This window comes from Amia ocellicauda, chromosome 4 (genome assembly GCF_036373705.1).
Source record: "Amia ocellicauda isolate fAmiCal2 chromosome 4, fAmiCal2.hap1, whole genome shotgun sequence".
NCBI lineage: Eukaryota > Metazoa > Chordata > Actinopteri > Amiiformes > Amiidae > Amia > Amia ocellicauda.
Window position 1 is genome coordinate 18,380,179 of NC_089853.1, and position 17,130 is coordinate 18,397,308.

The 17,130-nt window shown below is 43.9% G+C and overlaps 1 protein-coding gene across 5 annotated transcripts; it reads right to left on the reverse strand.

The window, feature by feature from the left end:
• Positions 1-297: 297 nt before the first annotated feature.
• Positions 298-14,977, reverse strand: kif23 (kinesin family member 23). 5 transcript variants are annotated; one of them, XM_066701193.1, is made up of 24 exons: positions 14,736-14,977; positions 13,754-13,823; positions 13,368-13,496; positions 11,047-11,152; positions 10,504-10,640; positions 10,290-10,399; positions 9,873-10,043; positions 9,431-9,472; positions 8,913-9,025; positions 8,648-8,769; positions 8,392-8,494; positions 8,198-8,277; positions 7,994-8,113; positions 7,687-7,846; positions 7,328-7,489; positions 6,092-6,258; positions 5,793-5,966; positions 5,238-5,447; positions 4,531-4,854; positions 2,350-2,583; positions 2,004-2,092; positions 1,557-1,638; positions 1,348-1,418; positions 298-1,141 (listed from the first exon to the last, which is right to left on the reverse strand). In XM_066701193.1, the coding sequence occupies exons 1-24, from the start codon at positions 14,747-14,749 to the stop codon at positions 1,126-1,128; spliced, it is 3,006 nt and encodes a 1,001-aa protein (XP_066557290.1). In that variant the 5' UTR covers positions 14,750-14,977; the 3' UTR covers positions 298-1,125. The 5 variants fall into 5 exon arrangements, with proteins under 5 accessions (XP_066557290.1, XP_066557291.1, XP_066557292.1 ...); XM_066701194.1 differs by lacking the exon at positions 9,431-9,472 and having other exon boundaries at positions 14,736-14,967; XM_066701195.1 differs by lacking the exon at positions 4,531-4,854 and having other exon boundaries at positions 14,736-14,963.
• Positions 14,978-17,130: the final 2,153 nt, after the last annotated feature.

Genomic DNA, 17,130 nt, shown 5'->3' on the forward strand with positions numbered 1-17,130 from the left:
ACAGCCTCCTCTCATTTTTAAACTTTCTTCTAATCAATTTCAGGAGTAAACAACTCTAAGGTCATCACACCCTGAGTATAAATACCATGTCGTCATCAACACAGCACCCTAGTGTTGTTGTTTTACCCCTCCAACTCGGTACACTGAAAGAGCTGCATAAAGTGATATTTTACAGTGGGCCTTGGTTGCCTTATGTTGGTTTGACAAACTCAAGACCCTAAACTGCAGATGGAAGCATAGACCCCCATTGCCCTGCACCACACAAGCCCTGAGCACTTTTAATAACCACACCATGTCTTCTCAAAAGGTGTTTAATCACAGCACTCAATTCAGTGGCAAAGAGCCGGGGGGACTTTCAGAACAAATCACTATAGCGCTACCAGCACTGAAGGAGTGGAGATCGATTTCAGTAGACAGCTCCTGGCCATCCTGATTTTAACACTACTCATCAGAAAACATGTAGAAAAACAGGAGTGCATGTAGATAAAAACTAAAGTGCTTTCTTTTTTTTTTTTCATTAAATTAAAAAAAAAAAAAAAAGCTAAATAGCAGCATCTTAAAAGGGGAGAACACCTGCTTGGAGAAACAGGAATATTATTAAAACAAAAATAATAAAAAAGGGGGCAGCAGGAACCCAAATAAAAATGATGTCACTCCTTCACGTTCCTCCAGCAGCTCTTCTGTGCTCAGGGTATCCGACACCTCCATTTCCTTCAGCAAACGTCCGCACAAGAATTGATAAAGTCAGGGTATTGGAGAATGAACTCGGCCGGAGACAAATATACACCGAATGCTTCCACCTCCTTGAAAGCTGGCAGCGGGCCTGGCAGGCAGCTGTAAACAGCACAGCTTGTTCAGAGTCTCTTGCAACAATTAATGATTGACTTTGAATATACAACCGACCTATTTTTTTTTTTTTAATACATAAAAAAAAGATGCAAAATGACATAAGTATAGAAGTAAAATATATACATTCTGATATATGAAATATTAAAAGTAGTTTACATAAACTGTGGAAAAATTAAATCCTCAGCTAATTGCACAACAGCCTACAGATGATTAAATAAAAGTAATGTGAAGCTTGCATGCGTCCCTTTGAAGACCGTGAGAGGCAGGCTTTTAGGACTAGGGCTTTCTTCGCCTGTAGGAAAACACAAACAAGGAGGTAGTGAGCACAGCAGCCCACTTTCAGGTCAGACAACAGGGCAGAGTGGCAGCGCAGCAGATTCATTAGCTTTGGTACAGTGCTTTAGAAGAGAACAAGAGCATTTAACACCAGAAGTTCGTGTTACAACATTTGCGCTGCGTTCCAAAAAAAAAAAAAAAAAAAAAAAAAAAAAAACTCACTTCTGCATCCCATGGTGCTCGTATCCTGGGCCCATGCTGGAGCCGGCTCTCATCTCCAGAGCCATCGAACACTGGAAAACAAAACCTCACATTCACACAGGGCTGAGGTTTCTTTAGCCATATAAGAATTGACAAACTTATCTAAGCATAGACTGGAAAAAAAAATGAACTTGAAAAGGCACCCGAGTACGGTGTGTAAGAGAGCATACCCTGGTCTCCACGTCTGTCCAGTTTCCCTCGTTTCGCTCCTCTTGCTGCGCTGGGCCATTGCCTGATGACCGCCTCTTTCGGCTTAAAAGGAAAGGCAGAATACTTTCAAGGCTTTCTGCAGCACGGAGAGCACTGCCCCCCAACCCTACTGCCTGAAAGGTTATTCAAGCAGGGCAAACTGCACAGACTCCCATTCTGATTACAATTCAACAAGGCTTGGAATATCACTTTCAAGGGCCCAGATCCTCCTCATGCTCAATACCTCTAACCTGCCACAGCAATAGGTACACTGGATTGGAGAAAAGTGCCTAGCCAATCACTGGCTGGAAACAGCCCAGTCTCACAGTCTGGTGTTTTGCTCTTGCCTCAATGTCTAAGTGCCCAGTGCAATGGTGCAGGGCCTGGCTCAAAATAACGATCCATTAAACTAGGTGGGAGCCACTCACCTCGGAGCTGTAGGGGATTCCTGTTTCAGCGTCTCGATGTCGGTGAACTGGACCGCTTGGCCTCCACCTCTCGTTTTGAACACTTCGCCCTGCAATAGCAAGAAACATTGTAGATACTGCCAGTTATCAGAATTTCCAGCCCTTGACCATGAAAGCATATGACAAAAAAAGAAAAATTGGTATTTCTCCATCAAGTAGTCATCAATTCAATACAGGACAAAATGAGAAAACCACACATTTTAGGTACAGGTTCTAAATCAAGATTAACAAAATAAAAAAATAAAAAAAAGTAAAATGAAGCTTACAAGGGGAATGCAGAAGGAGCAGAATTAAGAGACCGCTTTACCTTGATGAGTTTGGTTTCTATCTCTCCATCAGATGCAATCTCCTGATGAGTCAGCAAATACTTGTCACACTTTGACAAAGCTTTCTCGCTGGGGCCCGACACCTTGATTGAATTGGGTATGTTTGGCTGCATGACTGTATCTAGCTCCAAATTAGAAGCTGGTTTGTGATCTACCCATCTGTCCCCACCCGCTGAGCGTGAGCGTCTGTGCCGGGGCCGAACCGGCGGCGCAGTCTAATTGAAACAGTAAAGCAAGAAAAATCAGTTCAATTATTCAGTAAGGTCCACATTTCTAGCTGTACTAATGATTGGCGTTTTCTAGGCCCAGATGTGGGGTGTCCCCGCATTTTGTGGAAGATTTGTATAGTGATCCCAAGCAAGCACACCTGTGGAGAAGTTGGAGTTCAACAGGTTCTGAATTCTGGAACATGAGCCCATGCCAAATGTAAGCAAGAGTTCACAGTGTACGCAAGTTAGCACGGACACCGCTGAGGAGCTCAGCCAGTTTGAAAGGGACAAGGTATCCCTGGTGGCTGACCTCAAACACTGCTTTATAAGGCAGGCGGATTCTAATGCATTTGATTTGGTTCTGCTCTGCATCTGCACAAAGCTCAAGAGGTACAGATCCCAGCTCTACCAGCTCCTTGCTGCCTTTGGAAAGTGCATTAGCAGTTTGGGTCACTGCACTTCACAAAACTGGCATCTTCAGAGTGAAAGCCTGGGGTCGGGACAAATCCACACATTTGGGGAATCACAGATTAGTGGGATGTGAAAAGCAGATTCCAGCGGTCCGAATACGTTTGCAGGAAGAATTACATCCCCAGTAAATTCCCAGAACTAATTCAATTCAGAATTACATTTTTAAAACAAGTATTCTCCATCCAGAAAGGCCTAGAAAACCACATGCATAATAACCCATACACTTATCTGGAAACTCAGCCGATTAGTGCACAGATAAGATGACCCTGAACGCGTGCCCAGGGTCATTTCAAATTACAGAGCAGAAGCAAAGCACAACAAAAAGCAACAGACGTGCAAAACCACAAGCAGAGTAAAAGCTGTAGTCCATTTTAAAGTGAAATAACCATTTAAAATCTAGCATGATTCTAATGAAACTTTAACCTTAAGCCAAGGCAAGTTCATATGTGGATAATGCACAAGAGACTAACAACCATTTATATATTTTTATTGATATTTATATAGCTATGGGCTACTCTGACCAACATCTATATTCCATAAACATCTGTACGATCTGTATTCTGTACTTAGAGAGAAGGTGCTTTCTTGACCGTTTTCTAGATTAGTTATTCTCCAGAGAGGCCCTATGCAATTTCATTGTATCCATCTATATAGCTAGACCCAAGACACTATTCCAGGGTTTCCCCAGTTACATATTGAGGCCAGGGCCCAAAAATATAATAAAGTGCCACCTGGCCAAAATAAAATTGCACAAACACCTAAATGAAGTGCAAGTATTATATTAAAAAAAAAAAAAAAAAAAAGCACCGTCTATCACACCACCCCCCCAGCAACAATTCTGAAAGACTGCCATGCCTATGCCAATTTCTGGGGGAAACCCTGCTATGGTTTTAAAATGAAACCAAAAATGGCAAAAATCTATTAAACTAGTTAAAAGCATCTAAATCATGCCAATGTTAGTATGCACATTAACCACTAATAAATGCACTCTGAATATACATGGTCAATAAATTGTAATGTACATAATGTAAAATCTAGCCAGACCTGGAAGATAATCCATAATTATTTTCATACAGGCTAGATTTTCAAAGTTACTTTTATAGGAGAATGTTTAGGTTTGATAAATTGTGCAAAAATGCCACTGCATAGTTTACAGGTCACCAGACCCAATTCATGACTTATAAATAAAACTGTCACAAATCTGGAAATAAATATTTTTAATAGTTTAATTTGACAAAACTACACCGGAAAATGTCCCCTGATCTTTAACAGTTCACTGGTGTAAATTTTCCTCTCCGTGCGGAAAAGGAGGTAGTGCCACAAACTTGGCCTGGGATATAAAAAGTCACCCAAAATAAACATGAACAGTTCAAACGTATCTTGCTTATGTACATTAAAAATAAATGTTAAAATAGCAGCTCAAGACATATTTCAGCAGACATGACACAGCTACCTACAGCTACTACGAGGTGCACCACTAACCCTTTGGGAAAACTCCTCAAGGTCTACGTCTACATCACTTGGTCGGACAGGGACCTCGCTATCGGCAGCCCAGGCCCTGCCTCTCCTCCTGCCCAGACTGCTGGGGGTCTCGCGCTCCGGTGCCCTAATCCTACAGGTGAAGGGGGACTGGCTAGACTGCTGGGAGCTCTGGGGGACCCTCTGCTCCCAGTCAGAGATATAGGAGGCTACAGAGACAATGCTGGAGGGTGAAGAGAAGACTGTGGAGGACGGTCCCTGCCTGATTGAGGGTGGGTAAGACACTGGACTCTGGTTGTGAAGAGGTTGCTGAGGAACAGAATAAGACTGCAGACAACACCAAGTTAGTACACAGGGAAGCCGTGAAAGTACACACACAAGCACTCCAAGTGCAGAGCAGTGAATAATAAAGACTAAGCTGGATGACATTAAAAAAGAAAAATAATAGGGACAAGAAACATTGACAACCTGTGGTGACATTCTCAGTACATGAGATGAAAATACATACAAAAATTCATGAGTGGGTATCCTTAACTGCAGTTCAAAACCCACATTCAGTTAAAAGGGGGGATGCACTAAGAAAACAGCACTCAGGGAGGAGAGTCTTGCAGTACTGCAGATTAATTCGGCGTAACCGCATCACTGGGCAGCGGCAGCTTGCTGGCACAGTACACGACTGCTATCTAGAAGTATAAGTCGGTGTAACCTACAGGCACGGGTGCGGGCGACACTGATCTCTGGGGTGCGCGGTCCTTTTCGCGGGCAGGACGCTCGGGTTTTTCCGGCCGCTCAGGACGGTCGGGTCGGTCCGGCCGCTCAGCCTTGCTCTCCGTCACAATGGCCTTCAGCTGCTTCAGTTTCTCATCCTTCACCCACAGCTTGTTCTGCATCTCCAGCTGCTTGGCAGCCACACGCCGCTCCTGAACATACCAACAGGGGAACAAGAGGTCAGGTTGCTTAGACATCCAGAAGAAGTTGGAAACCAACAATTAATTACAGTAGACCTAAAAGAAGTACTCTAAACACTGTCCATTTGGGTCCTATGTTTGTAATGACAATGGATTAAAACAAAAATTGAAAGGTTAAAAAAAACTCAGAACAAGGGGCGCATGATTCAGAACTTGATTCTTGAAACAGCAGTAAAGCGACCCCAGCATCTCATGGCCCTACAACCAAGCACATGGGCACAGACCCAGAGCAGGGCAAGACTGGCCTTCAGAAGCATCCAGTAAATTCCACAAAGCCCTAGCCCCCCACACACTTACACATTCCTTCTCCCACTTCAGCTTGGTGTCCGACACCATGCCCTGCATACGGGCCTCCATGCGCCGCTTGTCCGACTGCTCTCGGTGCAGCTTCTGCTCTCGGCTCTCCAGCTCGTGCTGCAGGGAGCGCTTATCCTCCTCGTAGAGGTTGGTGGTTTTCTGCAGGATATCAATCTTTGCACACAAAGGAAAGGGTTAACACTCATCGGGCTCGTTTCCAAGGCCACAGCGAGATTGATTCCAGTGAACAAACACAGGAGAAGAGGCGAGCGAGGGAAAGTAGACACGACCAAGGTTACCTTGTATTCCAGCGTTTTGCACTTCTTCTCTAGCCGGTCGATCTCAGTCTTGTGGGTCACAATGAGTCTGTCTTTCTCTCCAATCTTCCCTCGCTGTTCCTGTATGAAGTTCTCCTTGGCAATTAAGTTGCCATCGGTCTCTTGGAGCATCGATTTCAGGACATTGGCTGCAAATGCCCCCCCCCACACACACAAAAAAAGATCAGTGCCTGTATTCATAAAACATGCAAGATTGATAAATCTGTCCTAAGTGCCTGAAATATCCAAGTGTGACATCAATTTGGTCCTACTTTTACTCTTAAAAGCTTTCATAACTTTTTTTTTTTTTTAATTAAAAACACTCCTAATTTCGACTAACATTTAGCAGACCTCACTGGGTCCCCTAATTAGTTAGGAGTTGGGTGATGGCAGCAATGAGAAGACTGAGTGCAACTTCCATGAAAAGTACAGTGGTGTGACCAAGAGTTATTGTAATAGATGACAAATTGAATATTCTTGGTTACTGAACAAGTCAAAGTTTCTTCCAACACTATCAGCAGAGATAAAGGTGCTGACAGTGTTGCAGTGTCAACAGGGAAAATACAACAATGTAGCAGTGATGACTTGTGTCCATCACGGTCTTCAATAAGCAGAACTTTCCACCAAACCATAATGGCATGAACAGTACCCAAGAGTTTGATTTCCCCACTACTGTGCAACATTCATAAATGACTATGCATATATAAATGCTAGCCTATATTCACATTTCACAGATTCTATATCCAACGATTTTGTAACACTTAAGTAAAGAAAAAAAGATGCAAAAGTGATCCACTCATACAATGCATATTCATAATGAACTGTGTGGTGATTAACGCAGATTATGTATTTTAGGATTAGGATTGTGAAATTAATAGCATTTTAATTCCATGTAGCACCTTAACATCATCGTAATGAAGGAATAAGGGGGAGACTTATTATAAACAAATAAAAGGCCGAGTTAGCTTAGCATTTGTACAGATATCTTCGCTTCTGCTCGTCTACATGTAATCTCAAGTTCACAAAATTACAAATACACATCACAGGGAGACGTATCCTACTCCCAGCTAAGAGTAGATGCAAGAGACTTTAGGACTCTTACTCCGAGCAAGGAGTAGTTTTACTCCTAAACCAACAACGTGATTCCTAGGAGTACTTCAGAGATGTTTTATGCATACGGGCACAGAACAAATAAAAACCTGCATTTTAAAAACGTACCAGCTTTGTTGTACTGCTCACTGATCATCTGCCGAATGCGGTGCCGGTTCTCCAGAACCTCGATGAGTTTGGGCAGAGTCTGGTCATCGCTGGCATCGGTGAGATCGCTGGGCGGCAGGGGCGGGAAGCTCTGCAACAACGTTCTGATGACAGACAGGTGATCTACAGGGCCAGAATGAACAGAATGAGGGTTTAGAGATATCAGTACAACAAAACCAGAGCCTGCAGGCTAATAGCCACCTGTCTGCCGAGTCTCGCATGGGAATGGTCTAAAAGCAATACATTTCTGTGCTTGTAAACCTGGAGAGACCTCTTTGTAAAAGTTAGCCAGGAGGTGTTCTCCAGTGGTCACACCGTACCTCCGTTGACCGGGCCACCGCGCTCCTCCAGCCTGCGGGTCAGCTCCTCCTTGAAGGCCTGGTTCCTCTGGCGGCGGCCAGCCGTGAAGCCACAGATTGGCCTGTCCACGGGCCGTGCCACCTCCACCTCCTGAGTCATCTCTGCAAACCGCATCACCAGCTGCATGACCAGAAGAACATCAGCTGCCAACTTCACTCACACAACACTGAATATTAAGTCAAAGCAAAGTCCAGAAAACCTTGCGTTTGGAGGTTTCTCTCCAACAGAAATCTACATTGTTTAAAGTATACATTTTGAATCTCTTACCATCGTCTCCTCATAATCGTCACCTTTGGGATTGACACAAACGATCATTCTGACCTTGCCTTCCCCGTCAAAATAGTTTTTAAACAGGTGGGTCACTTTCGAATCTCTGTACGGCACCATCTGCGGAAGGGAAGCCGGTGTTAGGCTCAGAGTTCGTTGAGATTACAGAGAAGAGAAACATGGAAAATAAGATGAAGCACTGACCTTGTTTGTTCCACACATCTGGTTCTCCCTTAAAACTTCGATGCAGGTCCTAAGAGTCATCAGGGACTGGTTGATGTTCCCTTCAGCCAAGACAAATACAACAAGTCAGTCAAACGACATTTCAAAACACAGAGCCAGTACCAGAAGTATTAAAAAGCCGGAGAGGGTTTATTCAGTGCCCTGGCCGTGCCAACCTGCTTCTCGAAGGCGGCTCCCCTCGGCGCGGGTCCGACTAGTGCGCTCGCTGCCGGCTAGGTCCACCAGGCACAGCTGGCTCACATTCACCTGGTTCTTATCCTAGGAAAGACCCAAGACGAAATGAACATGATTAAGCTACACCCCAGGTGCTCCATCGATTCTCCCCAGGGAGCGAAGCAGAGGCGCTGGTGCCCCGTAGCTGCAGGGTCACATTGACAAGTTAGTGGGAGGAGGGAAAATCAAGTACTGTACCTGCAGAACATTGTCCCCATCAGCATCAAGGGGCGCCTGAGCCAGCTTTATGATAAACACACTGTGGGAGCGGCTGGACTCGCGGTTCAGCTGAGTGTTGGCAATGCGGCGTTTCTTCTGACCTGCACACACAGACATGGGTTTCAGAAGGAATCCTGACACACTGCACACATGGGAGGCATGGCCAGACAATCACCAGACACAAAAGGTACAAAGGCTTCTAGTACAAACAGTCAATCACAACCCCTTCTTGTGAACAGCTCACCTCTCCAGAAAACCTCAAACGCTTCTTCAGTCGACTTCACCTCAAGTTCGGTGCAACCAGCCACGTACATGTTGTGGTTCTGATCTTCACGGAGAATTTTAGATTGTGGCGGTCTAAAAAATGAACAGAGGCATAATATTCAAATGTAACCAAGCAGATTTAAATACAATCCTGGCTATTCATTTAAACATAGTTAAAATCATTAGGTATAAAGCAAAAGTCAGCTTTCACTTTAAGCTGGAAATGACACATTAGCACATGGGAAGGATCTTTCAGCCAGGTGCAGGAGAGCACATTCGCACTTATACAAGAATGAGAATTCTGCAAGACAGCTTTAGATGCAATAAAATTAGCAGATCATTCTCAAGTTTCAAAGTTACAGAAGCTACATCAGAAGCATTATGGCACAATGTAGCAAAAGCAATATGTACTGTGGACTGGGTCAAGAGGGGAATGAAAAAGTCTGACAAGCAGCTAGTGCCATCTACAGCTACAGGAAATACACACTGGCCACGTACATGAACTCAGTGTTCCTCAGAGGCGTGCCACCACCGTTCCACCTAATGAAGGAATAGGATAGACATTATCCCAAAACTAAGCCATTGCTACACTAACAGCTGTCCTGCTTCAGAGGCTAAACCTACAACTTAAACTACGACCAGGAGGGGAACAATGCCATTATTAAAAGACATCCAGGGATCTTAAGCCTAGTCCCCACCATTGGTCTGACATGTTGCACTTTGTAAAGACTTATTTATACACATTACAGCAAACAGACTTCAGAAGACTATTTTCCATTAAGAGCAGCAGATACTTTAGACATTAGACCGAAATCTGCTTTTAAAGCAAAACTCAGCAGGACATTTGCTACACAAAGCAAAATCAATTATTTTCCCTTCATGTAGAATTACATTCCACTTCCTGAATGTAAACATTCCACTTGACACCATGGAGACTTACTTTGGCTTAATTGGATCATATGGAGCTTCTTCCAGGAGATCGTAGATGTAGTTATTATAAATTTCTATATAAGAGACAAAGACACTGTAGCTACTGTCCTCATCGACTCCCTCTGCCTTGCAGGCCTCCTCAGGGTGGATCATATCGGCGAACTCTGGGTCCATCCTTTGCCTGGAATTCAAAAGGGCAGATTAAGAACTTGAGTGGAATTGCATGCCAAGCTGGCAATCAGCGACTGCAATTAACAGGTTTAACGCAGGACGAGAACAGGCAGTTGACGTGAATGTGATGCAACGGTTCGGGCCCCTCTAGGGAAATACCACAGATACATCTCTGCAGCCCAACCAGTACAGAAGAGTGCTAATGATCACTCCGACCTCATGGTTCACTCAAGAATCAAGCTTGTGCTTAGCTTACTTGGAGGAAGGAGTCTTCAAGTTCTGCTGGCTCTCTCTCTTCTGCCTTTCTAACAGAGCGTCAACCTGACTCTGGATCTCCATGCCATTCTTGTCATCGGTCTTGAATACCTAGAAACGGATGAAGGACAGACAGCTCAGAATACCAACATCGCCAGCATGCTGCTCCACAGGACAATGTACAGAAATGGGATTTATATAAAAATCCCCCTTACATATCGCTTGGCTTGGTAAGGGCCAATACTGTTGAAGATCATGTCCAGAGAGCGGGGAAGCAGCCCACCCTGGCCCGGGGAGCCAGTCATGGTGTAGGTCTTCCCACTGCCAGTGACCCCATAGGTGAAGAGCAATCCTAGCAGCACAGGAGAAAACATGCATTGGTAAAGGTCAATGGCACAAATACCGTTAAGCATTAATGTTCCTTGTTGCGTATTCAGTGAGCTGCATCTGCCACCAATACACCAAAGATCGAGGTGGTCAGGATCATCCAAAGAAAAAACAGCTCCAAAGCTTCAAACTGGATTTCAGGAACCGGTTGTACTAAACTGACCCAACCTTCAGCAAGCTCAGACACAATCCAAATTGCACAACCGGCAACAGAGGCGTCTGAATTTCAATACCTAAAGTCTCAATTAATTTAATCTACAAAAGGAGGATTTCCCATTCAAATCATTTTCTGTCCATTCCCCCTCCACCCAATTTAACATGACACGCACATGTGTAGTGCAGAAATGATTCAAGGTGGTCAGTTCGTTTACCATTTTTACAGTGAATGAGATCGTCTACAAGCGGCTTGGCCACATCTTCAAACAGCTCCATCTGGGACGTCTTGAGGCCAAACACCTTCTTGAAAGAATACTGGGTCTAAAACAAATACATACAGATTGCATTCATAAGTGTACACTCCTTCAAGAGGGGGGGGGGGGGAAAGTAGTCAAGAAGTTATGTATGCAATAATTTTAATATTAGGTACAACTCCAGTAATAATGGAAGTTCCAAAAATGCAAGCCAAATCTAAACCCATTATTGAACTTCATTATAGGGGAAACTTTTTTTTTTTTTAAATCTTAATTCAGTTAGCTGTATATATTATTTTAAATAAGGCAAATGTAAGTCTGAAGTGAAGACATTTAGGAAAAGGGATTGTTTTCTCTTAATGAATAGGAGCCCAACATTTTCTCTAGCAGACCACTCAGAAACAATCTTGCAGAGCAATCAATGACACGTGTGGCCCCACCTAGAGAAGTATGTGGTGAGGCTGGGTTTGACACTTGACAGCTGCACTAGTATATGCAAGACCTGTAGGGAATCATTCAGACAGTACAGATTTTTATATAAAATGCTTTTCGTTATTTTTTTATACATTTTGTAAAGCGCCCTGCATTAAGACATCTGCTAAGATATAATGATCAGCATATCTTCCAGCTGTACCTGTGAAATGGCATTTACCAGAAGACAGGCAGACCTGTGTAAAGCAGCAGGAATCAGTTGGAGGCATTTTAAATGGTTTCAATTAGGCTCCACCACTAACTTTTCCCTATGTAAAAATCAATAACCAGTCCAATCAGACTGGATTCATCGCATGCGTGTTGTGGCACCTTCACATGCCCTTCAATGCAATTGCGAGGTATAGGAATGAGCACACTAGTATAAAATATTATATTTTATATATTATATTTTATATATATATATATATATATATATATATATATATATATATATAAAATACACACACACATACACACAGCTCCAAACATTATCTACACGTTATAGATCTATAGATATCAAAATGTGCATTTCATTATCTACAAAGCAGCGTCCACTTTCTCATGTTATAGAATACATTCATATATTAATGGATGTATTCATGCATTAGCCCATGCAGAAGAGACAGGATCTTTGTGCATTACCAGTCGCGCCCCACAGCACTGTCAGATCAATAATTCGTGTGGAAGAGACACCCTTATACTGCTATGAAATGATGGTGTCAGTTTATCATTCAATGAACATCGACCTGTAAACCGGTAGACCTGGTCCCCATTAACCAGCCAGATAAGTTTCAGGAAACCAGACCTCTGTCAAGTTTTTTTCCCCCCCCATTAATCAACTCTGGCGGAGTAAATCAGGACCAGCATTGAGCACCCCTGTCCTATGGTGGAGAGCCCCAATCCATTTACTCTCATAGGTCACCCTGAATCAGCAGTTTCTAAATACTGGGAACCCATGCGAGTTATAGATTAAGCAATTCAACCAAGGGAATTCTTCCATAAGGAGGCTGCAGGTATTCAGACAATTTCTCCAATAGTTTCCAAAGGACTGAATATACCAAACCTCCAGCTTCATTGATCAGAATGAAATACTTCCAGGGGTTTATAAATTGGTGATGAGGGTGACCTGCTGGAAAGGGACTCTCCAGGACAATGACTGAAAACCCATAGGAGATAGCCTGACTTAAATTCTGATTAACTGAATGCATCCGATTAGCCCGAATTAGGTTAAACCAGGTACGATGAACATGGCCCTGCCCTTGTGTGTAATAAATAAAACGAACATGGTCCATATTGTGCTAGTGACTGCAGCACACCATGCGCTAATCTGCTGGAAGTGCGACTTGCTGCTACTTCAGGTTAGCCCAGTAAAAACTCAAAATCAGCGCTGAAAGACTAACACAGCGGTGTCAAAATCCAGCCACTCACATAACTGCCAAATTAAGCACTTACATCAATAACAAGAGCTTTCTTTTTCAAATGGTAGTGCTTTGCAAGCGTGGCAACAAAAGTGATTTGTACTAGAGGCTAGCCTAGTACGACACATTTATTTACATGACCTCGTTTTGAAACCCAGCAGCCCCCACTTGGTATTGTCAACATGGCGCAGGGCACATACAGAATTGTGAATCTTTAAAATGGAACATATCCTGGGTCAGACACCTAGTAGTATGTAATTGGACCGTAAAATGTTCGGTTTATTGAGAAAAAGAAACAGGAGTACAGAATAACAAAAGGACAACAGCCACAGCAGAGTCGGCCACTAAGTCTTCTACATAAGCTTGAAATATAACAGGGTATTAGGAAGTTACCTCCTTGTACTCTCCATTGCGGTTGGCCTTGATGCCATCAGGGGGGTGCAACTGGATGGTGGTGCTGCTGATGACTTCGATGCAGCACTCCTGGTCCTCGAGGCTGAGCGGGCGCACGCGGCAGTACACCTGCACAGAGCACACCGGTCAGAGCCCGACACTGCAGACCAGGACAACCTTCCACTTGGAAATAGCCGTATGAAAGGTAACCCCCCTATACAGAATCAAGTAGGTAATTACATTTGCCTCAAAGTGTGACAAGCACTAAGGTAGCAAACTCCCAGAAATCCCCTTAATTGAGGGAGATGGTTTAAAACAGCCTGCCTACTTGGGTGCATATTAGGAGTAACAGTAAATGTAGTCAGTACACTGAGAAATCAACTCACACCAACTGGGTCTTTCTGATTGTTACTGAGCGGTTTCCTCGGGGCAGGCCTCCTGGGCGTCTTGCCTTTCCTGTGGGGGGGTAAAATAAACACTCAAACTCCACGGATTTAAAACTGAGCCACCCAGGCTGGAGATCACCGAGCACCCTGAGCCCTTTACAAGTCTACAGATCAATTGAATTGGACAATACAACAGCAAACGTGCATTCATGAACAGGACTCCAGTACACAGCAGCTCCCTTAATATATAAACAACAGAGGTCCTTGGTCAGGGACAGCCAAAGTGTCCTATGAATATCAATTATATTGACTTTTACAGCAACACACACAGTGCATAAACTCGTCCAAGGCGTCAACACAGCTGCTGGACAGCTCTCCTGGTACCGGCCACATGCATCTGGTACCGTGTCCGTGTCCACGACAGGCCAGCATAACAACCCACACTTTCATTTCATTCAAAAGGGAAGGGTGTCTGTACATTAAAAAACAACAACGCTAGGTCACCTCCAAATAAGGAAGTTTTTTTAAAAATGGATTTATTTTGTACAACAGTACCAGTTATCTAGCTTGATTTGTGCTACAATGACATTACTATAAACAGGCAATTGTTCTCAAAACAGAAAATAAAAGTTGCTGCTACAATAGCTGCGCTTAAACCCAGTGCTTTGTCTACAGCGACATATTGCTCGACAGGCCAATCCAGCCGGTAAGTTTAGGATTAATGTCCATTCCTAAATGCAAACTGTATTTACACACTGAGCAAGTACTGTACAATAATTAGTCATTATTAGTGCAGCTTCAAATAATTAGCGAAAAAATAGTTGCATTTACACAATTACAAGCAGGCCAACACTGCATACGCCATCAGGACACACGGTTTTATTCATAAATAAACACGCATATACATACACCGTAGCCATTATTAAACAAAGACAACCAAACAGCCGCCTCAGTCCGTGATGTTAACGGCGGCGGTACTCACACAGGCCGGTTCATGGTCCGTCGGCTTGTGTTGTTTTCGTGTAACTCGTCCGCTCCGACATCAACCTCCGTCCCTCCGTTTATCTGTTTGAACTTTCCCTCCGCATCGGTAGCAGACGGGTTTTTCAAATCGCACCAATCAGGGAGCAGGTTATACCGCGGACAACCAATCAGCGAGCAGGGAGCGCAGCGGTTCGTACTGCGGATCGACCAACCACCGAGTGCCGTGGAGCCCGGGAGAGGAAGTCCCGCCCACAGCTGCGCGGTGGCTGGCTGCTGGTGCTGTCAATCAGTGCTGCGTGTAGTGTGGGTGCAGGCCGGCGGTGTGCTCCGTCAGTCGCGCCGCTAGTGGAAAGCTTTTGTAACCTGCTTTGGCAAATTAATAAAAACACCGTGCACACTACATTTACAAAAATTAGAAGTTAAAATGTCAAGTACACTTTGTGAATAGAGCAGAACTCAGTATTGTAGTGGCCTGAAAGGTGACAGCAGCTGTTGTGTGAGAGTCGTGTTTACACAGTGGAAGGTGTCGACGCATTGCACACATTCTTGGCATTGCAACCACCAGATATGGGGCTAAATCAACCCTCACGACCGGAGCGCAGGTTCAAATGTGTCCCGCTCATATTTTCACTCTGGGAGTGGGGTGGGGGTTGTTTCAGATACAATCGGCCAGTGTTCAGTGAGGTGCACAAAACGGCTCGTGTGTTAAAACCAATCGGCCCAGTACATGCGATGCCCCGGGTCACACCACGATTTCTACAATCCGACCCGATTTTGATAACGGTGGGCAGCTCACACTTAACGACTACTGTGCACAGAATGTGTGTATGAATTGGTATTTGAAAATATTATGTTCCCTGTATTAGAGTATTTTAAAATAACCTGCGCCGAAACAACCATTGGAATTTGAAGTATTAATAAATACGTATGAAAATCGTATTGTCTTGTCCTGTTCAGTCTTCCGGTTTCTTTTCGCTTCAATCAGCTCAGCTCTGATTGGCTGCTCTCTGTGTGACGCTGATTACGTCAGCGCCGATGGAGTTGTAGATATTAAACCTGTCAATGAAATCTCTTACGGTCGGATGGGAGGACATCGCCGACTGCCTCACACTACACGACCATCTGCTTGTTACGAGCAGTGCTGATTTGTCGTGAGGGCCAAATCGGCCTTAAAATCGTGTAGTGTTAAGCAGAAATTAAGATTATGCAGCTGGCCATGGCATTGGACTTCATATATACACACACTTTGAAACAAGTGGGAATATCTTGAGATGGATAAACGCTTCTGGATGGATATTTATGTAAAAATATGATGTAGTGTAACAATTTTAATTTATTCTAGATTAGTGTGTCTGCTAGGAAATGATGCATAGTGATGCTGTGTGTGTATGTATATGTGTATACAGTCAGAGATGCTGACCTCTATACCACGACAGCTGAGCTGGGCGATGGGATGCCGGGTCTCCGTCTAGACAAGGGACATGAATCGAGAGGACACAGTGCCACTATGGGAGGATGCATTAAGGATTAAGACACATGTTTTCTTTGGTTTAACAAGTATGCATGCAGCAACCTGCACAGCGCATACATAAACGCGCTATATTAAAACCGTGTTTCTGCTCATTTAAGAGTCCTGTGCATTTATTCACAGCTGAGAGGACAATGCCTGGACAGCTGAGAGGACAATGCCTGGACTCTCCACTAGATGGCAAAGCTCACAATGTTACCAAGCGCAGGTGTCAGGGGACCCCCGGCAGGTACAGTGAAGGATGGGCGATGGCATTGTGTCAGAGTGCATTGCGATTTTGATTCGACTGCGATTCATAAAAAAAGAAATGAAAAATAAGCATTGTTGAAATGCTCGTAGAGATCCAAGATTGTGTCCAACAGTACACACAAACAGAACCATCATTGTCAGTCTGCATCTGAGAACAGTCTAGTTTCCTTGCAAAATCTGTGTTATTATTTAGTTATATGTCAATAAGTCAATCAAAATATCAGCAATGGACTCACGGAGTTATTAATTTAAAAAAGCATGCTGTATTAATCATGAAAATGCAAAATATAAGTTTGTTATGCTTTTACCTCAAAAATAAAGATACCCCACAGCACTGGCGGAAACAGCCCGAGTCTTTCCGCACAGCACCGCCCTCCACTATGACATAAGGAACATTTTCTGTTGTGGTTAGCCTGACGATGTAATTAAATATAATAACTTATCCCCAGGCACCAATCGTTTTTATTTTCAGTTTCCCGAGAATCCGGAGAGGCAGCCCAGCTATCACGCAGTTTAATTGGCGTTTCCTTTTATTCCCCTTTCTTGCTTTTTTAATGGAGATGTTAAACAGGGCTCCTGACTCTAGTAAATGCCACAGACGTGGGGCGGTCGAGAA

Bases quoted from the DNA above. Each gene is read 5' to 3' on its own strand.
- kif23 (XM_066701193.1), bottom strand. The intron at 8,770-8,912 runs GTGAGCTGTTCA...CTGTGTGTGCAG, and splicing joins GTTTGAGGTTTTCTGGAGAG to GTCAGAAGAAACGCCGCATT. The intron at 8,495-8,647 runs GTACAGTACTTG...GGTCTTTCCTAG, and splicing joins ATGGGGACAATGTTCTGCAG to GATAAGAACCAGGTGAATGT.